The sequence below is a fragment of the Myotis yumanensis genome, unplaced genomic scaffold (genome assembly GCF_028538775.1).
Source record: "Myotis yumanensis isolate MYYU_CA2020_CCGP unplaced genomic scaffold, mMyoYum1.0.hap1 SCAF_16, whole genome shotgun sequence".
Classification (NCBI taxonomy): Eukaryota; Metazoa; Chordata; class Mammalia; order Chiroptera; family Vespertilionidae; genus Myotis; species Myotis yumanensis.
This window is the reverse complement of record NW_027223767.1, coordinates 16,568,100-16,595,722: the sequence shown is the minus strand read 5'-3', so window position 1 is coordinate 16,595,722 and position 27,623 is coordinate 16,568,100. Positions and strand designations below refer to the sequence as shown.

At 59.1% G+C, this 27,623-nt stretch overlaps 1 protein-coding gene across 3 annotated transcripts in view; it reads right to left on the bottom strand.

Annotated features, from left to right (window-relative positions):
• ATP2A3 (ATPase sarcoplasmic/endoplasmic reticulum Ca2+ transporting 3) overlaps positions 1-27,619 on the bottom strand; it is a 34,529-nt gene extending 6,910 nt beyond the window's left edge. For all 3 annotated transcript variants that reach the window (XM_070395308.1, XM_070395309.1, XM_070395310.1), the window contains exons 1-17: positions 27,358-27,619; positions 17,814-17,831; positions 17,432-17,514; positions 15,869-15,973; positions 15,563-15,701; positions 15,194-15,274; positions 15,019-15,104; positions 12,591-13,055; positions 10,871-10,959; positions 10,682-10,784; positions 9,391-9,522; positions 8,872-8,997; positions 7,576-7,794; positions 7,131-7,466; positions 4,922-5,142; positions 3,413-3,615; positions 2,742-2,827 (exon numbers count right to left, since the gene is read on the bottom strand). In XM_070395308.1, coding sequence (XP_070251409.1) covers positions 2,742-2,827; positions 3,413-3,615; positions 4,922-5,142; positions 7,131-7,466; positions 7,576-7,794; positions 8,872-8,997; positions 9,391-9,522; positions 10,682-10,784; positions 10,871-10,959; positions 12,591-13,055; positions 15,019-15,104; positions 15,194-15,274; positions 15,563-15,701; positions 15,869-15,973; positions 17,432-17,514; positions 17,814-17,831; positions 27,358-27,475 — 2,610 coding nt within the window. In that variant the 5' untranslated portion in view covers positions 27,476-27,619. The remainder of the gene's footprint in view (positions 1-2,741; positions 2,828-3,412; positions 3,616-4,921; positions 5,143-7,130; positions 7,467-7,575; positions 7,795-8,871; positions 8,998-9,390; positions 9,523-10,681; positions 10,785-10,870; positions 10,960-12,590; positions 13,056-15,018; positions 15,105-15,193; positions 15,275-15,562; positions 15,702-15,868; positions 15,974-17,431; positions 17,515-17,813; positions 17,832-27,357) is intronic.
• Positions 27,620-27,623: the final 4 nt, after the last annotated feature.

Here is a 27,623-nt window from a genome sequence, read left to right as displayed (position 1 = left end):
TGTGATTTTTCCCAAAAAGCAAGCTCTGGGATTTGGTTGGGACAAGTGCATGTTTTCGTTGCCTTGAACGTATACCTTGAACCCACCCAGTGGCCAAGAGGGCCGAATGCTCCGGCCATGGCAGTGACCATGGGTACATGTACACGCGTGCAGTGCACACCTCCCTCTTGGGCACCTGCGTGCTCACCCAGATCCTTCTGCCTGTGCACAGGGAGGGAATCTGAACAGGGCCACAGCAGATGTTTCAATCAATCTGTTGCTCTTGCCATAAGCACCCTGCCCTGTTCAGACCTTCTGGGTCTCACCAGGGAGCACCTGCCACACACGATGATACCTGGTCATGGGTCACAGTGAGGCCTCCCAACTGCTTATTAGAAGGTGCTCAGGCCTGTCTCACGGGTCCACGGGGAGCCCCTGTGGAAGTGGGGCCCGTTTCTTTGGGTGAAGCTACTGCCCTTGCCTTTGCCTCCCTGGCTCTTCCCCTTTTGCCTTCTCCTGCGAGGCTCCTCTGGGCTTCACGAACTTAATCAACATGTATATATGTGCCCTGTTGGTCTAAACCAGTGGTCGGCAAACTCATTAGTCAACAGAGCCAAATATCAACAGTACAGGATTGAAATTTCTTTTGAGAGCCAAATTTTTTAAACGTAAACTATATAGGTAGGTACATTGTTATTAACTTAATTAGGGTACTCCTAAGGCTTAGGAAGAGCCACACTCAAGGGGCCAAAGAGCCGCAGGTGGCTCGTGAGCCGCAGTTTGCCGACCACAGGTAAGCACTTGACAAGTATTGACTTGATTAACCCTCTCGATATGCTATGAGACAGGGACCGTTGTCCGTTTTACAGATGAGGAAAGCCACCGCGAGGTTCAGTAGCTGTCCAGTCACCCCGCTAGTGTGTGGGAGAACGAGGGTGTGCACCGGGGCTGGGTCCGGCTCCGTGCTCCGTGCTCGGAACCACTCTGCTGCCTTTGGGCAGCTTATTCCAGTAACTCGAGGGCTCTGGGCTCCTCTCCCGAAACTCCAACAACTAGAGCTGAGTTCTACCTGAGGTCTAACCCTGGACCACCTCCGGTCCCACGGCCACCTGCCTTGTCTCTGCTGAAAGCCTTCCCACCTTGACATGTGACTGCCCATTTCCAAGGCTCTCCCGCTCCAGACCCCAGCTCTCTGCAGACTCCGCCGGCTCGGGCACTGCCACAGCCCTGGTCCTCTGTGCCTGGCACAGTCGGTGCCTAACAGCCATTGGTTGGCCAAGTGGATAAGTGAGAAAGGGGATGACCAGAGAGGACTGTTGGGAAGGTGGCACCGGGAAGACTGGAGGCCGATGGGGAATATGTGCTGGCATGACCCCCAGGTGTCTGGCTTGGGTGACGGGCAGATAGTGAACCTGAGATGGGGAGGGAGGAGAGAGAGGATTTGGGGGCGGGTAATAGGTTTGATTTTGGAAGTGGTGCGTGTCATGGGTCTGTGGGATATCCCGGAGGAGAGAGCCAGCTGGACACATGGGTCTGCGGTCAGAAGGTCGGGGTGGGTAGGTCCTTGGAGATTTGGGATCCGCAGTATAAAGGATGGTAGTAAAGACGGGGCTGGAAGAAGGCCGCCGAGGGATGGTCAGCACAGCCCCCTCTCCACCCTGGGCTTCCTGCTGGCGGTAAATTAGCTGAGGTGCTCGAGCACCTGCCATCTCCTGAGGGCTGGGGGCACCAGCCTCTGGGGTGAGAGCTGGGCCCATGCCCTGCACTGCTGCCCACGTGCTTGAGGGCTGGCAGGTGCCAGGAAAGTGTCCCTGGACTGCCTCAACCTAGATGGGAACACCGGGGAACCCCTGAAATCACAGGCTCCCCAGGGAGGGCCAGCGATGGTAGCCCGGCCCAGGCACTGCCCTCAGGGCGGTCCCCTGACACTCCAGGGATAGGGCAGGAGTCAGGGCCCCTCCCGCGGGTTCTTCTGTCTGCAGGAAAGTAGCAAAGGCGGCACTCAGAAGGAAACCCTGCGTCCCTGCCGCTCTCGGCTTTCAACAACAAACCCACACACCCGCCGGAAGGCTCTTGCAAGCAAAGGAGATACCCTGGCTGCTCAGACAGAGGGACAGACAGACAGAGGCTGGGGAGGGGGGTCTCCTTGCTTGCTTCCAGAACTGTGCTGAGCTAAGAGAGCCCTGTGGAGGGCACCTGCCAGCCAGGTGACTTCAAGAGGTCAGGGGGGGTCCCTGCTCTGAAAAATATGTTGGTTTTTTTGGGGGGGAGCCTGGCAGGTTCCCGATCTCCTCAGTTTGACCCTCTGCCTGAAGCTGCATCCTTTAGGGCAGTGGTTCTCAACCTGTGGGTCGCGACCCCTTTGGCGGCCGAAAGACCCTTTCACAGGGGTTGCCTAAGACCATCTTGCATGTCAGATATTTACATTACGATTCATAACAGTAGCAACATTACAGTTATGAAGTAGCAATGAAAATAATTTTATGGTTGGGGGTCACAACATGAGGAACTGTATTTAAAGGGCCAGGAGGTTGAGAACCACTGCTTTAGGGGCTCATCTTTCTGAGCCTTCAATGTTTTGGGGGCTCCTCAATGCAGGTAAGATGCTCATGGGCAGTCATGCCCCTGGTCCCCCCTAAGTAAAAGCCTGGGAGAGGGAGTAGCCTCGTGTCCAGCTCGGGGGCCGGGCTGCTCTCTGAGCCCCTTTCCCCTGAAACTCCAACTCGGAAATCACCCCAACAGGCTCCCTGGCTGTCACTCACCAGCTGGTAGAAGGTGATGTGAGGTCCGTCGGCATCATACAGGAACCACCAGGTGGCAGCAGCCACGGTGGCCAGGCCCACATACACTGCAGGGAGGGCAGGAGGAAACCAGCTACAGCGGACAACTGTGGTTTTCCGGCATCCCTTCCCCTCCCCAATAATTCCCTGACACCACCCTCTCCCTCTCTAGGCCACATGAACCAGGGGTGGGCCCTGACTGGCACTCGGCGTGTCACACCCCTGGCCACAGTGATTGGCTGAGAGACAAGCAGGTAAACCGATCTGGGCCAATGAGAACAGGCCTGAGGCTTTTACCCTACTACTGAGGGTGTAGTATGGTAACAAGCTCTTTCTCCTATTGAATTTGGGTTTGCAATGGAGTAAGCACGAGGGCTGGAGCTGCCACAGCCATTCTGCCACCACAGAGGTACCTGCCTGAGAATGGAGCTGAGGCAGAGCCAAAATATGCCAGGGCTACGACTGTTTGAGGCCTGGGTCCAGCCATGCCTGAAGCCTGCTCTAGTCTGTTCAGTTAGATCAGCTCGCACAGTTTCTTTTGGCACAAGCCAGGCTGAGCCATACTGTCTGCAGTTTGCAAGCCTAACTGATATAGGGTCTTAGGAAACTCCTGGAAACCTCCCCCTGCCCAAGAGCTGGGGTCCCCCATTTACCTCCAATAGCCAGATATCGAAAGAAGAGCCAGCCACTGATGAGGGCCTCACGGGGGTTGCGAGGCAGCTTCTCCATGATGTCCAGGTCTGGAGGGTTGAAGCCCAGGGCGGTGGCAGGCAAGCCATCCGTCACCAGGTTCACCCAGAGCAGCTGCACAGGGATCAGGGCTTCAGGCAGGCCCAGGATTGCCGTGAGGAAGATGCTGGAACCAGAGTCATAGGCTCCAGCCCCCGCCAATGGAGGGCCCAGCTCCCACCCTCCTCAGCAGCCCAGCTTTGCCCTGCCAGTTCTGACGTGTGTGCATGAGTGAGAGGTGTGTGTACATAGCTCTGCCTCACACTGGGCCCCTGGCTCCCCCAGTCCCAGCTCTGGAGCCTGGTCATATCTGCTCTTCAGGCCTCTCCTGCTAGGACATAGTCCTCTTCGGGGCATACACATGTGGACAGTGGTGCCCAAGCATACACATATTTGTTCACAGACATGAGCAAAAACCCAGCGCAGGATACACAATCCCACAAACATCAGCAAACACCTACACGCTTGCCCCACATACAGAGATGAAGAATTCACGTGTCCAGGCAAATATGAGCTCCCCATTCCCCACAGCCATCTCTCACATGCTAACCTAAATGTGTACACAACTATACACCTGCACAGATCCCTGTGCCTGTACTCACCCCAAAGATGCAACAGAACACAGGTGCACACACATACACACACTTCTCACTCAGGCACCCACACCACGTGCACTCACAACCATGTGCAGCCTCCATGGACACACACAAACACATCACCGCCCAGAGGTGGGGCTAGTTCTCCCATCTTGCATGACTCTGAAAGAGGGAAGGTTAGGGCTGGAGGGATGATAGAGGACTTTTCAGGCACCTCCTCGGGGGCTGGGTACACCAGGGCCTCGAGAATGACAAGGTGTCCCCGTCCTGGCCCACCTGAGGTGAGACCCTGTAAGGCCCCAGCCAGGGCAAGTCATGGGCTTCTCCATCCCAGCAGCCCCATCCCAGGAACGGGCGCTTCCCTGGTCTCAGGGATGCGTATGGTCTAGAACAGGGGTGGGCAAACTTTTTGACTCGAGGGCCACAATGGGTTCTTAAACTGGACCGGAGGGCCGGAACAAAAGCATGGATGGAGTGTTTGTGTGAACTAATATAAATTCAAAGTAAACATCATTACATAAAAGGGTACGGTCTTTTTTTTTTTAGTTTTATTCATTTCAAATGGACCGGATCCGGCCCGCGGGCTGTAGTTTGCCCACGGCTGGTCTAGACGCAGGGGTCCTCAAACTACGGCCTGCGAGCCACATGCGGCCCGCTGAAAACATTTATCTGACCCGCCAGGTGTTTTCGCTGCCGCTGTGTGTATAGGAATTTGTTCATAGTTTTTTTTAAAACTATAGTCCGGCCCTCCAACGGTCTGAGGGACAGTGAACTGGCCCCTGTTTAAAAAGTTTGAGGACCCCTGGAGAGAGCTGGGAAGAGGGGATGGAGCCTCACCAGACGACCTCGCCCACATTGGAGGAGATGAGGTAGCGGATGAATTGCTTCATGTTGCTGTAGATGGCCCGGCCTTCCTCCACTGCAGCCACAATGGAGGCAAAGTTGTCATCTGACAGTACCATCTCTGCTGCTGACTTGGCCACGGCGGTGCCGGAGCCCATGGCGATGCCAATCTCTGCTTTCTTCAGGGCTGGGGCGTCATTCACCCCATCTCCAGTCTGGAGACCAGGTTAGGTGGGTTCACACCTGAGACAGTGCCTTTCTATCTCCCCAACTCCCTTCAACTCAGCCTATCCCCAAGCTCAGAGGATGTCCCCACAAAAGCACACAGCTGGACAGATCAAATGGTGGGGTCATGAGCTTAGAAACTGGGCTGAGGATGAGGCTAAAGGGAAGGCCAGGAGTGAAGACAAGGACAAAGTTGGGGAGCAGACCAGGTCTAAGGCCAGAGGAGATGGTGAGGTGGGCAGGAGGGTGGGTCAACAATGAGGGTGGGGATGAAATTTAGTTTGGATGTAGGGCAGAAGATAAAGTTTCTGCTAAGGACAAAGTTAAGGGCAAGTCAGGAATGAGGTCAAGGTTGTGGCTCAGGTCAAGGACCAGGTAAGTATTATCGTCAAGGTGAAGGCTGGAGTCAAGGGGGAAGGTCAAGGCCAAGACTGGACGCAGGCTCAAGATTAAAAATTAGATTAAGGTGGAGGTCAACTCAAAGTCAGAGGCCAAATCAAGGCTATGGCCCATATCAGGAGTGATGTCATGGTCAAAGTTGGCATTCAGTCAAAGTCAAGGTTGGAAGCCAGACCAAAGTTGAAGTCAACATAAAGTATTGAGTTGGAGGAATCAAGATCAATGTCAGGGATCAGGTCAGGGTCCAAGTAAAAACTGAAACCCATATCAGGATTGAGCTAAAAGTAAAGAATCAGATTCAGATGGTCAAGGTCAAGGTCAGGGACCTTCTTTGTGAATGTCAACAATACAGTCAAGAACAAGATTTCAAGTAATCAAGTCAAGGTTGGTGCCCAGTTCATTATCCAAGTCCAGGCTGAGCCACAGGTCAGGATTAAGGTGAAGGTAAAGGACTGGGTTAGGCTGGAGGTCAAAATTAATAGCAGAGGCCAGGTCAGGGATGAGGTCTAAGTCAAAAGTGAGATAGTGTTGATGAATAGGTCCGCAATCAAGAATGAGAGAGGCCCCAGCTGGTTTGGCTCAGTGGATAGAGCAACAACCTGTGGACTTAAGGGTCCCAGGTTCGATTCCAGTCAAGGGCACATGCCCAGGTTGCCGGCTCCATCTCCAGTAGGGGACATGCAGGAGGCAGCCGGTCAATGATTCTCTCTCATCATTGCTGTTTCTATCTCTCTCCCCCGTCTCTCTCCCTTCCTCTCTGAAATCAATAAAAATATGTATTAAAAAAAAAAAGAATGACAGAGAAAACTGAGCCCAAACCCCACGTCCATGCACAGGAGAAAGAATAAACTGTGGTGGACTCACACAATGGAATGCTACTCAACAATTAAAAAGGCAATCATCTACTGAAGCCCGCAGCAACACGGATAAATCTCAAAAGGAAGAAGCCAGACACAAAAGAGTACACACTGTGTGATTCCATTCACATGAAAATCCAGGACAGGCAACACTGTCTTGGAAAAATCAGCACAGAGGTTGCCTGTTGCCTGTTGCGGGAGAGGGGCCTGCGGGGAGGAGCAGGTGGGAAACTCACAGGTTGATGGTAATGCTCCCTCTAAGGGTTTGGATGACACAGGTGTGTCATTTGCCAGAACTCACCAAATGAATGGCAAGCTTAAAATGTGTGCATTTCACCGCATGCAAGTTTTACCTTAAAAAGGGGAAAAACGGAACCACAAACACTGCTCTCTAGAGCATGCATTCGGAAGCACGTGAGGGCGAAGGCAACTGATGCCTACCACTTCCAAAGGCATCTAACAAAAGATGGATTAAGGATGGACAGATGGCTAGGTATGTGCTAAAGCCATTATAACAAGAGGTGATTTGCAGAACCTAGATGGTGGATATATAAGCTCTCGCTATAAAATTATTTCAGTCTGTCTGTGTCTTGGAGATGTTTTGGTAACACAATGCTGGAAAAAATAAGCCTGAAGCAGAGGCAGGGGTTCACGGTTGCTCTTTCCAAGCCGTGTGGCAGTGCTCCCCCCACGCGCACCACCTCCCCCGCCTGCGGCCTCACCATGGCGGTGATCTCGTTGAAGGACTGCAGGTACTCCACGATGCGGGACTTGTGTGCGGGCTCCACCCGGGCAAAGCAGCGGGCGGTGCGGCAGGCGTGGCGCTGCTGCTCCGGGCTGAGGTCGTCGAACTCGCGGCCCGTGTAGGCCTTGCCCACCACGTCCTCCGTGTCCTTGAAGATGCCGAGCCGGCGGCAGATCGCCACGGCCGTGCCTTTGTTGTCCCCCGTGATCATGACCACACGGATGCCTGCCCGGTGGCAGCGTTCGATGCAGGCAGCCACCTCGGGCCGCGGAGGGTCCAGCATGCCCACGCAGCCCACGAAAGTCAGGTCCGTCTGTAGGGAGGGGCAGATGCCAGTGGGGCCCGGGCCCATCCTCCCCTTGGTGCCCGCCCAGCCGCCTCAGGCAAACGCCTGCCCCTGCCCCGGGGCCACCAGCACCCACCTCGTACTGCACAAACTTGCTGCAGTCATCCAGCTGCATGTCTTCCTTCCTCGGGGGCGCGTCCCGGGTGGCCAGGGCCAGGCAGCGCAGCGTGTCCGAGCCTGAGCCCCAGTCCCGGATCTTGGCTAGAATCTGCTCCCTGGAGGTGGTGCTCAGGGGTACCGTGCGGCTCCCCACTCGGACTGAGGAACAGCGTTCGATCACACTCTCTGGAGCCCCCTGCAGCATGGGAGGGGCAACTCTGTCAGTCAGGACCCGTCTCCTCCCTCCTAACCCACCTGGAAACTGCGGCCCAGGAATGGGGACAGGCCACCCAGGGGGACATGCGGCCAAGCAAGGACCAGAATCCGCTCTCTGAAAGCTCAGAGTGGGAACCGAGTGGCCCCGCTGTGAGAAGACCCCAAGGGAACGGGCGGGCCATGGCCCCCATGGATGGTGCCCTCCCCCCACCAGCCTGTGCTGAGATGACTGCAACATTGTGGGGGGAAGGGGCACCCTAATTCTATAGAGGGGCTCAGCAGCAGGAGGCAGGCTGGGCCCTGCTGGGGCACCAGAATAGAGTCACACACAGGGTGTGGTGGGTGTGGCTCTGAGAAGGGGGTTTGGGGGTGGCAGGCTCCTCAGTGACCTCGAGGTTGCACCTCAGACCTCCCCCCACGCCTGGGAATTGCCCTGAACATTCCATCAGGGCCTTCTCCCTTTCCCCGAAGGCAGGGCTGCGTTCTCGAAGCCGCCCAAGCCGCCCACAGAAGCCTTTCATTCCAACAGGGGCTGACGCCGCCACTGCAGGTGAAGTCAGAGCTGCGATGCCTCCTTCAGGCTCCAAAGCAGCGACAGGAGGTGCTGCGGGCAGAGGTCTGGATGGGATGGGGCGGGTTCCGTCCCTCTCTGGGAAGGAGCACCGAAGAGGGGCACCAACCACCTCCACGCCCCCAGCCAGAGGCACAGGGCTGCCAGCCTAGCCCTGCTATTCAGATGGGGAGCCTGAGCCCCCCAGCAGAGCATGGGTGACCCCAAGGTCGTGTGGCCAGGCAGTGCCTCTCAGCCCAGAGCGGGGACCATGGCGAGGGGCAGGCCTCAGCTCCTGTCCCTGGCCGTCCCTCCACCACGTCCAGATCCTGCTCCCAGTCCCCCCAGGCAGGCAACCACCCTGGTTCCGGGTCCACTGTTTGACGGTGAGCCTCACACCTCCCTTTGTCTCTCACAGCTGCAGCCTGTGCTCTTCAGAGGCCTGGAGACCAGGGACCCCAGGGACCCCGCGCATGTAGAGGCCCCAGCCACTCAGGCAGCTCCCACCTTCACAAACATCTTGCTGCCCTGGGCCGCCTGGCCGGGGCGGGTAGGCGTGCAGTACACTGACATAGACTTCCGGTCTCGGGAGAATTCCAGGGTGAACTCCTTCCGCATCAGCTGACGGATGACCTGTGGGGCCCAGGTGGGTCAGGGCGTGAGGGGCAGAGCCAGCGACCTGCTGCTTTCTCGCCAGCCGCTCCGCCTCTAAAGAGCCTCTTGCTATAGAGGGACAGCGTCTCTCCTCTGCCGTCTCTCCTCTGCCCCCGGCAGGAGGCCTCCACCTCCCTCTCCAGCCCCCGAGTGCCGTAAGGTTGCCGATTCCTCGCCATGCCATGCCGTGCACTTCCCAACTCCAAGTCTCTGGCCTCACTCGGTGTTTTCCTCGATTTTCTTCCTAGCCAAGGAGTCCGAGGGTCTGAGGTCCTTCCTCCCCCAGAAGCCTCCCAGGACTTGTCCTCCTCTCTCCCTTCCCCAGAGGCCCCAGAAGGCCCAGCCATGTGGCCCAGCCCCCACCCTGCTCACCGCGTTGCAGGCGCCAGCTCGCTCCACGCGGGAGAGGTCCTGCAGGGTGGTGTCGAACACGTTCATCTTCTCCACCAGGCAAGTCAGGGCTGTCTCTGTGGCCTCTCCCACCTTCTCATACACGCCCTTGGCCTGGAGGGGCCCAGGGTACAGGAGTAAGGGGAAGGGTGGCCCCCAGAAGGCTCCCAGCCTCACCTCCCCGCCACTTCCTGCCCCCTGGAGCTCCCTCTGCCAGGTACCTGTAGCCTCCTTTGCATCAGACCTGTGTGCCCTGCCCAGACCAGCTCACCTGGGGTCTGAGTGGTGTCTGGCACTGATGCTCACCTTCCCTTCCCACCCTCCCTTCTCTGGCACCAGTGGCCTTGCACCCTCTCTCCCTCCCTCCGCCTCTCTCTCCTGGCCCTCCTCAGCCTCCTTCCCAAATCCTTCCTCTTCGTAAATCCTGCTCTCCGATGCTGCTCCTTCCCTCCCACCTCTCCCTGAGGTCTCATGTGGCCCCTGCCTACCCCACCCTTCACGTGCTCACGAATGCCAGAGCCCGGCCGGCCGAGACCGCCCCTGAGCTCTCAGGCCTCCTGTCCAGCTGCTGCCCGCTGGCCTTTGTTCGTTGGGGACCGTCAGGCCACCTCGCCTCTCCCTATAGTTGCTACCTTAGTAACTATAGTTACAGCTACAGCCTGACATCCACCTCCTTCTCATCCAGCCAGTTACCCAGTCCCAGGGTCTGGGCTCCTAAGTCTCTCTCCAACCCTCCATCTTCCTGAGGCCGCAGCCAGCAGCTCCCTGGCCTGGAGGACCACACGGGGCTCCCTGGCCCCAGGCTTGCCCTGCCTGTTCCATCCTCCACACAGAAGCCTGGGTGGCATTTGTAAATGTAAATCTGACCATGCCACTCCCTTGGTGAAAGCCCTTCGGTGGCTACCGACTGGCCTCAGCCTGGCATTGGGCCTGGCCCCATGTGGCCTAAACCACTTCAGGCTGTTGTGGTCTGTTCGCCTTTTCTGGGCTGTGCCTTCTGCTTTAAACACCCTCCCTGGCCCTGCAGCCCCTTACATTACAGTCCCCCACAGTCCTAGAGCCCCGGGGCAGGGTTCCAAATCCAGTGGAGAAAGAGGAAGGGGTGGCAGTTGGGTGTGTGTGTGTGTGTGTGTGTAGGGGTGGCAGTGCTCCTGGGGTGTGGCACTCCCAAACGGCCGGTGCCACCAATCCTGGGAGCTTTGAGACCCTGGGAGAAGGGTCTGTCCTGGGAGCTTGGACACCAGGGAGACCATAAAACAGAGTCGCGGCCCACCTCGTTGTAGTCCAGGGCGGAGTCGTTGCACAGGGCACAGATGGTCGCCAGCTCCACCAGCCCATCGAACTGCCCGCAGCGCACCGGCTGTTCTCCCTGCAGCCTGAGGAGCCAGGCGGTCAGCACCAGGGCCCTGGCCCTGCCCACCAGGAAGCCCCGCCCACCCACGGCCCCTCGCCCAGGACTCACACTTCGCCCTCTGGGGTGTAGGTGGTGCCGGAGATGGTGAACTCGTGCAGACGGCATGCGCCAGCTTCTGCCTCTGCTACCACGAACATCTGAGGATGGGGAGCACGGGGGCCTGCTGAGGTGGGCCCTCACCTCCCTCCGCCTTGGCAGCCAGTCTGAACAAAGCCTGGCCCCAGATTGGGGTCCTGTGGGTCCCCATTGGAGCCACCGGCCTTCCCTCCCACAGGCTCACAGAGGTGCTGTGCACAAGTACAGAGTCCAGGCTGAGGCGGAACCTCTGCTCTGCCCAGGTGTGTGGTTCTGACTCGTCCCTTTGCTCTAGACCCCTGAGCGCTTATGGCAGACTCTTCAATGTTCTGGGGCCCGCTGGGAGCTTGACAGAGCCCTGAGCTGGGGCAGGAACCTGGGTCCTGCCCTCCTGCAGTGTGAGCCCTGGCTGAGCACTGAGCCTGTTTCTCCACCGGTGACTTGGAGAGAAAGTGGGATCAGCATCCAGCTGCCCCTTCTCTCCCTTCAAGGGGAGGGGTTCCTGGCCTCTAAGGGAGAAAACCCACAGCCTGTTCCGGGGCACAGGACCCCTCCTGTCCAAAGGTGTCCATACACAGTGAGCTCCCGCCCAAAAACCCTACTGGGTTCCCCGGGCCCTGCCTGTGCCTCTCAGAGATGGGGGCTCTCCCTGCCCTGGGCCGCCCACTCCCTGCCTGCCGGCCAGCTCTGCCAGGGAGACAGACTTGCTTCCTGGAAACTGCCTCGCTGCACATTCCCACACCCGTGGCCAGCCCAGCACCCAGCAGGTGCTCAACAAATGCCCCTTCCCTCCCGCTCCCCTCCCTGCTCCTGGGGCAGCCCTCCAGCCAGCACAGCCCTAAGAAGTCAGATTTCTCAGCCATCGCCCAGCACGCAAGGCTCTACTGCCCTGTCCTGTGCTTCTCAGCCAAGGACACTGTTCAATGAAGTCCCACTAGGGATTTTAGCAGGTCAGGGGCTGCCCAGCAGTCAGGCCGCGGGTGCCCCCTCCCCTGCGGCGGCCTCTGATGGGCTTCCATAGGGGTTTGAAGTCTCAGACACACTGCCTGGATTTCCAAGGCCCAGTGGGCAGGTTGTGGGAGCAGAGGTGGGACAGAAGTGCTGCGGGGGCGGGGGGGAAGGGGGGGACCTGAGACAGGTGGGAAATCCATAACCTTCACCATCACCTCACCCACCCGTCTGCCCGCTGCACCTGCCAGAGTCTCAGCCAGCATCCCTGGAGCATGTGGGCAGCAGGGCCAGGATCTGGGATCGAATTCCAGGGAATGAATAATTCCTGCCCTGGCTCTTCCCAGGACACTGGAGCTGGCGGATCTGATGACAGGCGTTGACCACAGGGAGTCATGGCGGAGCAGGATAGAACCTGGGTCCAGGCCCGGTTTGGCTCAGATGCCTCAAGGCTGTACTTGACCCTCTCCTGTGTCTTTTATGGCGACCGGGCAGGGCTGACATACCCACACTTCAGATGAGGAAACTGAGGTTCGCAGGCGGGCAATGACCTGCCTACTGACACATGTCCAGCCAGATTCTGCGGCTCTGCCCCACGAACACCTGACTCTGTTCCCCACCAGGGGGCATCCTACCGGTTCTCTCCTCCACCCCCGGCCACAAAGGAGCCAGGGAGCGACCCAGAGAGGAGCGAAGCATCACTGAGCAACACCAGTGGGACCCCAAGCTGGCCCGGGACACTCACCCGACAGACAGACATCTGATTGGTGGTGAGCGTGCCCGTCTTGTCGGAGCAGATGACGGAGGTGCAGCCCAGGGTCTCCACGGAGGGCAGACTCCGCACGATGGCGTTCTTGCGTGCCATGCGCCGCGTGCCCAGCGCCAGGCATGTAGTGATGACAGCCGGGAGGCCCTCGGGGATGGCGGCCACAGCCAGGGCCACGGCGATCTTGAAGTAGTACACAGCACCTCGGAGCCAGGAGCCGCCATGCGCCGGGTCGGCGAAGTGGCCGATGTTGATGACCCACACGGCCACGCAGATGACGGAGATGGCGTGGGACAGCTGTCGCCCAAACTCATCCAGTTTCTGCTGCAGCGGCGTCCGCTCTGGCTCCACGGCCGCCATCTGGCTCCGGATCTTACCCAGCTCCGTGCACAGGCCCGTGGCCACGGCCACACCCACTGCCTTGCCCGAGGCGATGTTGGTGCCCTGGCCAGGAGTGAGGGAAGAGCTGTTTAGCACCAGGGAAAGGGCCCAGGACCCCTGCACCTTCAGGGCCGGGCTCGCATCCCCCGCGTGGCTCTCTTTCTCCATGTTGCTTAGCGCCCCTGGACTCACACAGCTGTACAGTGTTGAGTTACTGCTGTCATCTCCGTGACAGTGCCAGCTCTACGAAGGCAGGGGCTTGGTTCAGCACCATATCCCCAGTGCCTACCCTGGGGCCTGGCACAGAGGAAGCTCCAGGCCAATATTTTAAAAACTATGTTTTTACTTATTTCAGAGCAAGGAAGGGAGAGGGAGAGAGAGATAGAAACATCCATGATGAGAGAAAATCATCGATCACCTGCCTCCTGCACACCCACTACTGGGAATCACTGTCTGGGAATGGAACCATGGCCTCCTGGGTTATGGGTTGATGCTCAGCTACTGAGCCACACCTCCTGGGCCCAGGCCAATATTGACAGTATAATCAACCAGCACAACGCAGCACCAACCCATCAAAGTAAGATTCATAGACAAGAAAGCGGCCACGCAGGAATGTGCCTGCCTGTGATCACAGGTAAACCACCCGTAAATATTCACGGACGAATCCGGGAAACTTGACCTTAAGTCCATCCATTTCCAAGGCCCGAGTCAAATCCTGGGCAGCCAGGACTTTAAGGGCGAGTGTAAGGGCCGGCCAGCCTTGAGCTTCCAGGTCCTCTTCTGAAAAATGGTCCAACAGGGGCCCAAGGCAGCTGCTCCCGGAGGCTAAGAGCTCAGTACCCCTCAGACGGTGGCTGAGCTGAGGATGGAGCGAGGGGGGTGCTGGTGGCAGCCTCAGCCTCTCTTCTGCCCTGAGCCATGCAGCCCCCGCCCCCACTCGCAGGCCCTCAGCTGAGGAAATGACCTGCGGTTAGCCAGAGCAACCTCCTTACAGGCTGCTAGTGACGGCTGCTGATCCCCGAGCACGCCCTCAGCGTCCCCTCCCACCCCAAGGCCTCCCTGCCTCGAGGCAGGGCGCCGTCCTCAGGAAGAGCTCTGGGTGAAGATCATCTCCCACTGCTGCTCCCTTCCAGGGAGGCTCTCTAGCCCCTTATAACGTGGTGCCCTGGCCCTGCCCACCGACCTGAGCCATCCTTGTGGCTTCCGTGCTCGGCTGCAGGCTGTTTCCGGGCAGCCTGAGAGCATCACTAGTTAAGTCCCTCTGAGCCCCAGGGACAGGTCACTCCCAACAGGGTTGAACCCATCAATCTCCCTGAAAAGAACCAGGGGGGCCTGGCATTGTGAGGTGGGGGGTGGGTTTGCTCCGAGGAGAAATGACTACTCCTGCCATCCTCCACCACTTTAGCAATCCTCTTCCTCTAGAACAGTGGTTCTCAACCTTCCTAATGCCGCAACCCTTTAATACAGATCCTCATGTTGTGGTGACCCCCAATTTCATTGTTACAAATTGAACATAATTAAAGCATAGCGATTAATCACAAAAACAATATGTAATTATATATGTGTTTTCCGATGATCTTAGGCGACCCTTGTGAAAGGGTCGTTTGACCACCAAGGGGGTCGCGACCCATAGGTTGAGAACCGCTGCTCTAGAACATTCTCCGTTGAATGACTATAGGCAAACTCGACCCCTCTCCAGTTTAAGGCAGGATAAACCTAGCAGGTAAGAGGAAAAGCTCTGGAGTCAGAATGTCTAAATTCACATCCCAGCTCTGCCAGTCACTGGCTGTGTGACCTTGGGCCACTTACTTAACATCTCTGTGCCTATTTCCTTGCTGGAAAATGCAGATAACCAAGGTGTTGTCTTGTGAAGATTAAATAAACGAACACAGGCACAGCTACTATTTTACTATGAACTTATGTGTTGTCAATAATCGATGAGGTTCTTCCCTGTAGGGCTTTACTTGATCCATCTAAATGTTATTCTCTCTATTATCATTGTCCAGGTAAAGGCCCATGGACTTACAGAAAACAGCATGTTCTTCTTGTCCTGGTTCACGGCTCTGGGATCTGGGATGGCATCTGTGTGCTTGGTCACGGACACGGACTCACCTGGTCATGGAATCGGAAATTAGAAGCCCCGTGTGAAGACACCCCCAGGCCCTGACCCAGCCCCGCTCGGCACCGCCTCCGGGCCTCGCCTGTCAGGATGGACTGGTCCACTCGCAGCGTGGTGGACTTGATCTCCACGAGGCGGAGGTCAGCAGGCACTTTGTCTCCCACTGCGGAGGGAGAAAGGCTTGGCTGAGGGTGGCTTTGGGCACCACCCCGGCCTCGGGTTCCGGGGAAGAGCCAGGAGGGCTGCCGGGACCCAAGGCTGGGGCTGGGAGGCAGGATCCCAGCTGTGACCCCTCAGGTGGGCCCTGTCCTCTGGCCTACGGTCTCACCTGTCCAACAGGGTTTGGGCCAAGAGCTTTGGAGAGATCTACATGGACAGCCAGAAAGACGGGGGCACCGAGAGGGATGGGCTCGCCAGCATCACCACGGAAGAGAAGGGGCCCCCAATGTACCCGCCACTTCCACGATGTCTCCAGGGACGATGTCCCGCGCGCGGACCCTCTGCACACCGGTCCGGTCGGAGCGCAGCACCTTGCCCATCTCGGGCTCGTACTCCTTCAGGGCCTCGATGGCACTCTCGGCGTTGCGTTCCTGCAGCACAGGGCGGGTGCGGTCTGTACTCCTGGCCCCAGCAGGCCCCCCTCTTGGAGGGACACCCTTGGGGCTTGGGCTGGAGCTGGAAGCAGAAGGGCCTGCAGGACTCCAGCACCAGGGAGAGATCGCACCCAGCAGCCCAGCCCCGCCCCCATGTCTCCCACCTGCCACACGCCCACGACTGCATTGGCCACAAGGATCAGCACGATGACCAGGGGCTCCACGAAGGCCGTCATGGTCTCCTCGCCCTCCTCGAACCAGGCCAGGACCTGCCGGGGTCAAAGCTGGTGAACTGGGGCTCTGCTGTGGGCCAGGGTCTGCTGACCACTTCCTTTGTGCCTGGGTCTCCTGTCTGCTCCCCTGCTTTGGGGGAAGATGCCCCTGGGGGCGTGGAGAGGGCTGCTCTGAGAAGGCCGTGGCGGACACGCAGCCTCTGTGGGTAGCGACCACCACAGCCCAGTCCCACCCGCCAGCTCTCAGGGACCTGGGCCGGTTGCACAGCTGGCAGCTGCAGGTCTCACTGTCTGCCTAGCTGAGGTTTTCCAAGCGTGGGGCTCCCACCCCCACGAGCAGCAGCACCACCTGGGAACCTGTTAGAAATGCGATTCTCGGGGTCCATCCCAGACCTCCGGAGTCAGCAGCTCCGCAGTCTGTTTTAACAAGCCCAGCTGATCCTGCTTCCGGCTCCCGCCCGGAGGCCGGTGGCCAGACCCACATGATTGCAGCCAGAGCCCGGGCCCGAAGCAGGAGACCCGGTGCCAGTCTCATTCCCACCGCTCGGCCTAACTGGGAACTTGCCACTCCCCTCCACTGCCTCCGTGTGTCCGTCCGTACCAGCACCCTTTCGGCTCCGCCATTTTAGGGTAGACTTTTTTCTCTGTAAGAGTCCTCTGTTTCCACAGGGACAGGGAGCGGCCAGGAGGGCTAGACACAGCTGGCTAGACGGGAAGGGTCAGTCCCACCAGGGCCCTGCTGCCCCTCCGCTCCAAGTTCCCAAGACCAGGTCTCCGCCCAGGCCCTGCTGGGCGCTGGATGGAGCAGGAATCCCGTCTACCCTCAGGGCAGCCATGTGTCTGCATCACCTGTGGGTCTCTGCTGCTCACTCCCCAATGACAACCACTGCCCCCCTCCCCACTCCATCCTGACCCCATGGCCCTGCGGGTCCAGGAGGGGTCCGGGCAGCTGGAAGGGGCGAGAGCAAAGGGATGCAGCAGCCCTGGGAGGTGGCAAGAGGTTGCGGCCTCAAGTCTTCTGAGGGGCACAGGGAGCCACAGAAGGGGCCCTCAACCAGGGTGACTTCGTTTCCTGGGGACATTAGGCAACCTCTGGAGACTTGCTTGTCACAACAGGGGGTGCCACTGGATCTGGTGGGTGGAGGCCAGGGGCGCTGCTAAATACTCTACGGTGCCTAAGACAGCCCCCCAACAGAGATCAGCTGATCCAAATGTCAGTAGTGCTGAGGCTGAGAAACCCTGAGCTAAAATGGGCAGGGGCAGGGGCAGATGCTGGCAGCCAGGGCGGGACAGATGGGAGTGGGGTCCAGTGGGGGCTGCAAGGGTTCACAGGGGAAGCTGACCTCTGAGCAGAGCTGGGTGGGCAGGGGCCCAAGGATGCCAATAGCGGGGAAGACAGCCCTGTGTTCAGAGCCTGGGGCTTTGAGCACTGGCCCGGCCTGGCTCCCCGCCTCCCACCGGCTGCCTGATGCTGTGGGACGGGGCCCCACTTACAAAGGAGACCAGGGCGGCCAGCAGCAGGATGCGCACCAGAAGGTCCTCGAACTGCTCCAGCACCAGCTCCCACAGGGACTTCCCTGGGAACAGGAACACGGTGTGAGGCCTGGGCCCCTGACCAGCTGGCCTGCCCCCATTCAGAGCTGGGACAGCCTCGGAGACCACCTGGCTACCACCCCCTCCACCCCCACCCCCCACACCCACCGCACCACCACCACCATTCAGAGGGAGGGCCCAAGGCCTGGAGAGGCACAGGTGGGCGATGCTCGGGGGCTCGGCAGGGCCTCACTCTGTCCAGGAGGGGAGGACACAACGTGACCATAAATGGCCCAAGGATGTCACCCAGTGGCCTTGCAGCCCGCCCTGGCACAAGCCTCACCTTCCTCGGTCGGGAGCTCTGTGGGATCGGCAGCCACGGGAGCCATGCGGAGACAAGAGAAGATTGGGTTATGCAGTAGGCCCCTCCCTCTGTGCCCCCACGATGGTTTAGACATGCCCACAGCTCTCTGGAGTCACAGAATGGACTCCCCCCGACTCCCCGCCACACACACACACACCCCACTCTGGCTGAGGATGGTCTGGTGTGGCCTGGCTCCCCCAGGACAAGACCAGGCCAGGGGAGTCCTTCCGGAGCCTCCAGGCTAGCCCCTCCCCCAGTCACAGAGGGACCCCGAGGTCACAGCAAGTCAGCAGCTGCCCTGTGCGGCTCCTTCTCCATGGCTGCCCAGTCCTGACCAATGTCCCCCACCCCAACCCCTCGAATTTTGAACATGGGCTTGGGTTGCCTCTGACGCACCTGCCGCACCAGGACGAGGTCTCAGCCCCACACCCCCCGGGGCTCCTCCTGGACACGGCCACAGCAGCCAGCAGCCAGGCAGGGAGGACCCCTGCACGCTCAGCTCCCGGAGGCCCAGCTGACCTAAGCCCTGCCTCCTCTCTCCCTGGCTCCTCCGGGGACAGGCTGGGCCAGCAGCGCTGGTATCACTCGGGAAATGGGTCAGATTCTGAGGCCCCACCCCAGGCTGGCTCCCCCCACTCCTCCTCCTCCTCCTCCTCCTCCTCCTCCTCCTCCTCTTTCTCGACACCAGTCTTCACATTGTCCACCTGTTTTGGGCTCGAGTGCCTGCCCATCATTTTCCCCCGTGGGAGCCCTCTCGAAGGCCACCTGTTTGGAAGATCTGGGGCCTGCACCTGGCAGCCAAACCGTAAAGAGTATCAGGCAGCCCGTTACGGTTTGGCTGCAGGAATCCAGGAGGGAAACATATAACCTAAAAATACACTTTCTAGCATTTTCGCCAAAGTCCTATTTTAGGCAGCGGCTGACATTTTCCGTGGAAAATGTAATCTCCAGTGTCCTGCGTTGAGATTAAAATCAAACAGACGTGTTCCTCCTGATCTATTTAGCTGAAGTGAACAGGAAAGGCGGGGGGAGGGCTAGGCCTGGTTTCTGGGCCAATTCCCTAATGGAGGAGGGTCCTTGAGCGGTCGTCTCAGCCATGCCCACCTCGGCTGGAACAGCGCCAGCCTCGGGCACCCGTCAGCCTGCCTCTGCTGCGCTCTGCCCGGGAGACCCCTCACCCCCACCTTCATGGGCATCTTCAGGGTCCCTGGCCGAAGGGAGCTTACCCGGAAGTCCCACCCGAACCCCTCCCGCTGCCTCCCTCACCCTCCGGTAGGCACACAGCACCTAGGCCACCATACTCCTCAGCGCATTCTTTTTTCTGGGCAGGAGCAAGGCCTGGGGTTGGGAAGCTAGTTCCCCTCAAGCCACCCTCTCCCTGCCTCGCGAGTTCTTTCTCTACCCTTCCACGCGGGTCCCCACTTCTGCTCTCTGACCCCCAAGCTGACCCAGGACCCACTCTTTGGTGGTCGTTATGCTGTCCCCCAAATACAGCAGGTCCTCAACTAACATGTCGTTCAGTGTCGTTTCATAACAATGTTGACGAGACGCCGCAGGAACTTAACCAGTTTCTACCAAAGAGCCTATCATAAAATTGGGTTTGTTATACATCGTTTTGCAACTGTTTCTAGAACCTGTATCGTTAGGTGAGACCTTACAGTACTTCCGATTCTCCCACCTTGTAAGCACTTCCCGGCCTCCATGGGACTTGTGAAAAGAAGGCCCTGGGTTAGCTCCAGGCCGTCGCACTGGACTGCGGTCCAAGAACTTGTCTGAGACGGAGTGTCCAGCAGCTGCGCTGTCCCGCACAGCAGCCGCCAGCCACAGGCAGCTCTGAGCACTGGGAAGGTGGCGAGCGGCTAGCGTGACTGTGGAGCTAACTTTTAAATTTTACTTAATTTTCATTCATTTACATTTCAATAGCCACACGAGGCCAGTGGTTGCGTATTGGACGGCACAGGTCAGGAGCTCTTTGTCCCTCCACTGCAGAAGCCAGCAATCTGCAAGAGGTGTCTGGTCTGTGCACCCGAGTCACGGGGTGCAGGAGACAGAGCCATTGACATACACATATTCAGAGTGGGCGAGACAGGACCCCTATTGTTTGAAGCCATTGAGATTTGGGGGTTGTTACAGCAGCATAGTCTAGTTCAGTGGTTCTCAACCTTCTGGCCCTTTAATACAGTTCCTCATGCTGTGACCCAACCATAAAATTATTTTCGTTGCTACTTCATAACTGTAATGTTGCTACTGTTATGAATCATAATGTAAATATCTGATATGCAGGATGGTCTTAGGCAACCCCTGTGAAAGGGTCGTTTGACCGCCAAAGGGGTCGTGACCCACAGGTTGAGAACCGCTGGTCTAGTTGGTCCTAACTGATACCCGCTTCTCCCCAAACCTGGCTTCTACCACAAGGCTTTCCCCCCTCCCCCCGTCCCACTCACTATCCCTGGGGGAGGCTCAGCCAGCCATGCGATCACAGCAGACAACCTGCCCAACCTGCACATGCACACACATGTGCTCCTGTCCTGCCTGGGCAGCTGGCTCCTGGGGGGCTCTGAGCCTCATTTGGAAGACGGGGGTCCACCCTATCCTGAAGGGCTGCTGTGAAGATAATCGTTAATGTTAATAAGAGCCCCATTTACTGGGCACCTACTATGTACCAAACAGCGTGCCAGGTGCTTTACCTCCTTTATCTCCAAAGGTAAATGGGAGGGCACTGTGTGCTGAGCACAGAGAGGACGCGCGCGATAAATTACAGCAGAATTATTAGTGCTGAATGCGCCAGATGCCCTGTTAGCGCCCCACGTGCATTACTCTCCTGTGACTCTCAAACAACCTGAGAAGGAGCGTTCCATTATTATTCCCATTTTACAGAGTAGACAACTGGAGCCCAGAGAGGTTGGGCGACTAGTTTATGGTCACACAGCGGGAAGTGGGAGTGGCAAGAATGGTTTTGAGCTCAGGTAGTTCTCAACCCTCTGCTCAACCCTCTTGACCTCCTGCACTAACTCCTAGGCTGTCCTGCCTTCCCGGTCCCTCTGCCCCTCCGAGCCAAGGTCACCTGAAAAAACTTGTTGTCTCATGTCCTGCTTGTTGAGCTGGATGGCTCTCCTTCTATCAACTGGCGCATCCCTCTACTGTGGCCCCAGAGCCACCAGCCAAAACCATCCGTGCCCACAGGCTCTGCTCTCCTCACAGGGGTTGTTGGGGGTCACTAGGTCCTGCCAGCTCAGGCCTGGTCTGCTTCAAACTCCAATCCTGCCAAAACCCTAGACCAGCGGTTCTCAACCTGTGGGGTCGCGACCCTTTGGCGGTCGAACGACCCTTTCACAGGGGTCGCCCTAGACCATCCTGCATATCAGATATTTACATTACGATTCATAACAGTAGCAACATTACAGTTATGAAGTAGCAACGAATATAATTTTATGGTTGGGTCACAACATGAGGAACTGTACTTAAAGGGCCAGAAGGTTGAGAACCACTGCCCTAGACGACCAATTCTTCTGTCACGTGACCGAGCCCAGGGGCTATGGAGCACCCTCTAGCTAGCCGCTCCCTGGGCATCCCTGTACGATGCTGGCTCCCCTTTGCTATCTGACCCGGCTGCACATAGCGGGGGAGGGCTGAACCAGTTCCCCCTGAAATGGTGGCACTGGGCTCTCAGCAGTGCCAGATGCCCACTAGTTAAATGAGGAGAATGCCCCACCCTGCCCACCTCGAGGCGCCATCCGCCAGGCTGCACAGGAGGAGTGCTCCCTCCAGGGCCCGGCTGGGCCAGCACGGGGGCAGGCAGCCCCCCTGCTCTTCTGCAGGACCTCTGGACCTCCCACTAACGCCCTCTCCCAGCCCACCTCTGCTCTGGCCCATGCCCACAGATGCCTGATGTGGGGCTGGGCTGCCCGAGGGAGGGTGGGATGGGTGTGAAGCGGGTGTTGGGAGTTAGCCTGTGGGTCCTGGGGGGCAAAAGAGAATGTGATCAGAGAAACTTCAGGGTTAGAGCAAGGAGTCTGGACCAGAGGACTTGACTTCAAATCCTATTCTATCTCTTGGTAGTTCTGTGACCCCTTCTGGGCCTCAGTTTCACCATCTGCAAACTGGGGGTAATCACAGTCACTATGTCATAGGGGTGGTGTGAGGATTAAATGGCATGCTATGCATAAAACACTTAGAATATGCACTGCACACCGTACATGCTCAAGAAACATTGGCCATAATAGTTATTAGAACGTAGGCTCCGTGACAGAACTTTGTTAAGTGCAATGTCCCTAGCACCTGGAGTAACGTGTCGGTGCTCCATAAACAACTATAATGAACGAATGGCCCTGTCTCCACCTGGTTTATAGATCTCCAGTGGCTCTCCCTGGCCTGCAGAATAAAGACCACCCTTAGCATGGTCTTCAAGGCCTTCCCAGATCTGCCCGGCTGCCCTTCCAGAATCTTAGACATCTGCCAGCCAAGCGAGGCGCCTCGGGGTTGCCACCACCTCCCCTGGTGTCCCCCCTCCAAGATTTTGGGCCATTCCTTCTGTGCAGGACGCCCTTCCCCATCTCCTCCTCTGAACCCCAGCCTCCCAGGAAGGCTTCTCCCAGGGGAGAAGTCCCCTCCCGGGATCACCCTGCTCTGGCCAGTCATCAGTGTGGGGCCGCCCCACCTGGCCGAGCACCTTCAGGGCAGCAGGCGCTGAGTCACCCCTGGGCCCACACAGCTTGGCAGGGCTGTTTACTCAGTTGCCCACAGCCCAGAGCCCGGGAGAAGGTGGTACAGGGCCAGGGCTGCACCTAGGACCCAAGCACCACCTGCTCCCCTCACTCCCCCGCTCTGGACTCCTTCCTTCTCACAACACTGGAAACTGGTATTTCAGCTTCTAAATGTCAGTTCCAGCCGAGAGAGGCAAGTGCTCACCAAGGTCTTCCTCAAAGGTAAATTTACAGAGCAATTAAATTGTCACTTGCAGAATAAAGGAGAGGCCTTACCTGGGCAGCCCCGCCCAGCCCACCTGGCCCTGCCCGGTCTCCAGGGCCCACCTAGAGTGGGCAGCCTGGCCCTGCACTGCAGGGGGCCTTGGAAGAGAGTCCTGCTCTCCAGGGCCCACGCCTGCCTGCCTGGCTGATCTGGCGCTAAAGTACCCGGAGAAGGCTTTGCTCAGCATCCGTGCGCCAGCTGTGCTGCGGGCAGACCTGGCCCCGCCTCAGGAAGCTCCTGGTGCAGGGGGATGGGGAGTTCTGAAGGGACTAGCCTGAGGCCGGCCCTGGGAGGGGGCACTGTTTGGCCAATAAGGGTGTGGAAACCAAAGTGAAGCCTGAAAGACTTGGAGCTTCTAACTCCCTGCAGAGCCACACCCCTCAGATCCAAGAGTCGGTTCACACCTGCGAGGCCCTGAGGGGGTCTCAGGGCCCATCTCTGCTCTGCCTCAGACTCGGAGGCCAAGGAGGACAGGTCTGCCTGAGGCTGGCACCTCGGATCTCTCTCCCTCCTCCTTCCTGCCTGCCCCCGTCCTCCTGACCTGGTTTCTGTGGGCTTCCGAAAAATTCCAGCGGCCACCTGGGGCCCGCGCTAAGGACAGGAGATAAGGCCACAGCTGACACTGCTGGCGGGAATCTAACTGGGAGCCAGCCCTCCCACCTGGCAGCCCTGCGGCCGGCACACCCACCGCACAGATGGCTGCCTGAGAGCCAGGAAGCTAGCTCCCCTAAAAAGATACCAACCCTGGGGCTCCCAGGATCCCTCCCCACTCCCACGTCACTGGGCTTTCCAGGGACCTTGGGTGTTGGCCCACTTAACAGGATGCCCGACCTTGGCTGCTGCCTCCTGCCTTGGCTCACGTCCAGAAAGGTGACGGCCAGCCGGTTCATGACATAAGGAAATCGGATGGCCCCTAAGCCTCTGAAAAAATGCCCAAGCGGACTCGGAAGCAGAGAGATGCAAACTGGAACCACCAGAGGACACTTTTCTCAGCAGGTTGGCGCAGACGAAAGTGGCCAATAGCACACTGCCACGGTGAGGTGGCAACCGGCAGGCCAGCCGGTGCGACTTTATGGAGAACGATTTAGCAACGACCGTCAGACGTGAACTACACGCGCCTTTTGACCCAGCAAGTCCACTTCTAGGAATTCATCCTTCGGTGATATTCACAAGAGTGAAGTGACATGGGGTCAAGGACATGCCTTGTAACTGGTGTGGTGGCAGAGGCTGCGAACAAGCCTAGCGCCCAGCAGAGGCCGGAGAAGAAACGCTGGGACGGCCGCAGGATAAAGCCACGGGGAGCCCAAGGGGCACCACCGCTGAGGCCTGTCCCGGGGGAAGCAGGGGCCCAGCAGCCCGAGCCATCCGCTCCTCGGTGTAAAACGATGATGGGTCACAGGTCTAGGCGTGCCCATGCGCACAAGGTCTGGGGGAGGAGACCCAAGACCCGGACGCTGGGAGTTCATGTTTGGGGACAGGGCTGGGGAGGCATGACTGTGTATCCTTTTTGCCCTCTGAACGTTGTCCCTCGTGCACATTTTAATTTTTGTTCAAAAAATAAACTTAAAGGATGTAGAAAACCCTTCCCCTGAGGGAGCTGAGCCCTGGGCACCTCTGGGACCTGCCGAGAAAGGCAGTGGGCAAGGGGCCTGCTGCTCACTGCCCGGTCGGGCCTCAGAGGACACCCCGCCTGGCTGCGGTTGGGACAGGCGGTGTTTTGTGTGTATGGGGGACTCCTTGGCTGGTTTCCTCGCTGAGGGCACAGCTGAGGCCCCTCCCCCAGCTCTGAGGTGAAAGGGCGGGATCCCCCACTCTGTCCCTGCCTCCCACTGGCAGAATTTGCAAACTTCAGGACTTAAGCAAATGACTTCCTTGTGGTTACCAGCGCTAACGACCTTGCAGGTGCATAGATTCCTGGGGTTGGGGGGACGCTGACCCTGGGGTGTTCCCCTCCACCAGCAGGCCCAGCCCACCCCACCATCCAGTTTCTGGCCCAAAGCCAGGCCCGCCGCTTCTGCTACAAGGAGGGATGGTTTGGTGTAACGAACACTCACAAACAACGCTGTGACACGGAGCCTCTTGTAGCCTCACTTAGGACGAAGAAACTGAGGCACAGAGAGGCAGACTCAACCAGGGTCACACAGCTATGAAGGGGCAGAGCTAGGGTCCACGCCCCTGTCAGTCCCCTTCAGAGGCCGTGCTGGGAGAAACCATAGGACACCCCGGCCGCCCCCTCAGGCAGGAGCTGGGCAGGGAAAGCAGGAGGCGGAAGGGGCAGCTGGCTCTCCTCTCCTCACCTGACCACGTCCAGAGCCCTGAGGCCTCCTGAGGAAAAGCCATCAGAAGAGCCCTCTGGGACTCGGAGGGGCTGGGGGCCGAGCTGGAACAGCTCCTGCCTAGCTGACCCCAACTCCTAGCACAGGCACCCACACCAGGTGCCAGAGCCTGCAGAATCTGAGCCCCTTGTGCAGACAGGGAAAGTGAGGCACGGACGGGGACAGGCTCCCAGTCCCAGCTCCGCCACTTGCTCTGTGACCTTGGGCAAGCTGACTAAGCTCCTGGGGCCTCCGCTGTCTCCTCTAACATGCGGTGACAACAGCTGTTCTCAGAAGAAAGGAGAGATGAAAGTCCCGAGAACAGTGCCTGGCACATAGTAAGTGCTCAACGAACACTCAGCTTTCATTATCACTACGGTCAAAGCACAGAGGACTCAGGGGAGCCATCAATGGCCCCCCAAATGTTCCTAATGCACATACCCCAAGGCACCCACACACCCCGCTCCTATGCACACCCCCCTCTGTGGACCCACACAGCACACCACCATCCTTGTCCATCACCTCGCACACCGGCTCAGTGGCCAGGGCACCTCGCCCAGGCAAAAGAGCATGGCGAGAACTAGAGTCTCCCTCCTTCTCAGTCACCCCCCTTTTGCTGCACCAACAAAGACATGGGGTCAGAAAGGAGAGGGGTAGCGGCCAGGGTCCTACAGGACAGCATCTGTGTGACTCTGGAGGCAGAACCAAGGGCTGGGTCTCCAGTTTCCCCTGGGAATCCGGACTCGCACACGCGAGGCCACAGCAGCACAGAAGAGGCTGTGAACCCCCGGACCTGCTGCTCCGGCCCCGGCCCGACCCCCACCTCGACCCCGACCCTACCTCTACCCCAGGGTCGGGGAACAGGCCCTGCCCCCCGCCATCCTGCAGCAGCGACACCCTCCCTGCCAAGTCACTAATGGGGGCATTAAATAATATTTATCTCCCCAGTTCCTCCCACAGCGCAACTAAATATAGCAACTAATTTTTTTGAAAAAGGATTTCTGCTCCAGAAAGATAATATTTATATAAGAGGTGGTTTTTCTAAACCAATACAAAACCCCAAGCTCCCTTTCTGACAGCTCTTCTTAATCTTGAGCCAGTTGGGAGCAGTGAGGCACCCGGGCCAGGGCGCCTTCCCCTCTGGCTGCCTGGGGACCCCGGGAAGGCGAGGGGAACCCTGGGAGGGCGAGGCCCCAAGCCCTGAGGGACTCAAGCTCAAGCTGTGCTTTGGGTACGGGACGGGGCGGGGGGGGGGGGGGGCGTGCATGTCCGTGTGCGCCTCTAACAGTCTGCGGCGGCCAAGGTGTGCACAGCCCTGCCTTGGATGGCACTTGGGGAGCGGCCTCTGCACCTGCCGCCTCTACCCAAGGCCTCCGAGCGGCGGGGCACGTCCGCGCAGCCCCTGGCACTCGCTGTGCCTGTGGGTGGATGGAGAACCCCACATTCCTTTGAAGATGAGGAAGGAATGATACCTCTCCCCCCCAGACAGCAACAGCGAGAAGGCCCCCTCCCTGCCCAGAGGTGGGCAGCACCGCTCTGGGTCACCCAGGGGTGAAGGGCTCCCCAGGCAGCTCCCCGAGTGAGGACTTGAATCTGCCACCCTCAGGGGGTGGGTCTCGCCCCGGCAGTTCAAAGCCCCCACCGACTCCCGCCAGCCACATCCGCCTCGGCTGCGGAAAGAGGAAGACCTGGGGGTGGGGGTGGGGGCGCCGCGGCTGCCAGCTGACATGCTGCACCTCCCGGGCATGCTATTGAGCACTCGGAGGAGACCTGGGGGCAGCTGGGCGGCAGGGCCTCAGTCCCCGCGGGCCCTCCGTCAGCGGGCGGGGTGCGCACCTGCACCGTGCGCGGGGGATGCCCGCCGCGCGGACCCGGCGCTGACCGAGGGCGGGTGGGCTCCGGCTGCAGGGGTGCATGGGGCTGGGGTGGGGGGAAGTCTGAGGGGCTGTGCAGGTCCCTGGGGCTGCAGGGAGGGGACGCGGAGGGGGAGCCTGGCGTCCGGTCTCCAGACCCGAACCCGCCCACCCTACCACCCGCCGCGAAGGTGGCCGCGCAGTCTCGCCGGGCGCCCCAAGAACATCTGCAGAGGCTTCCGGAGCCCTCGCTTCCTGCCCGCCCGCGGGGGCCGCGAGCTGGGGGTGGGGTAGGGTGGGGGCCCCCGCGGCCGCGCGGAGCTGGGGAAACTTGGGGCTGCAGCGCGGCCCCCGGCCCGGCCCCCCGGCCCCCGGCCCCGCGCTCACCGTTGGGGCCGTAGCGCTCGCGCGCGCTGGTCACCTGCGCCGGGCTCAGGCCGCCCTCGGCCGTCACCGCGAAGTGGCGCAGCACGTCGGCGGCCGGGAGCAGGTGCGCCGCCTCCATGCCGCCCGCCCGGCCGTCTGCGCCGTCCGCACCGTCGAGGCCGCCTCTGTGCGCGGCTACTGCGCGGAGCACAGGGGGCTGGGGCCCAGGCGGGCGCCGCGTGAGGCCATGTCCGCGCTGGGACCTTCCCCGACGGTAGTGACAGCGG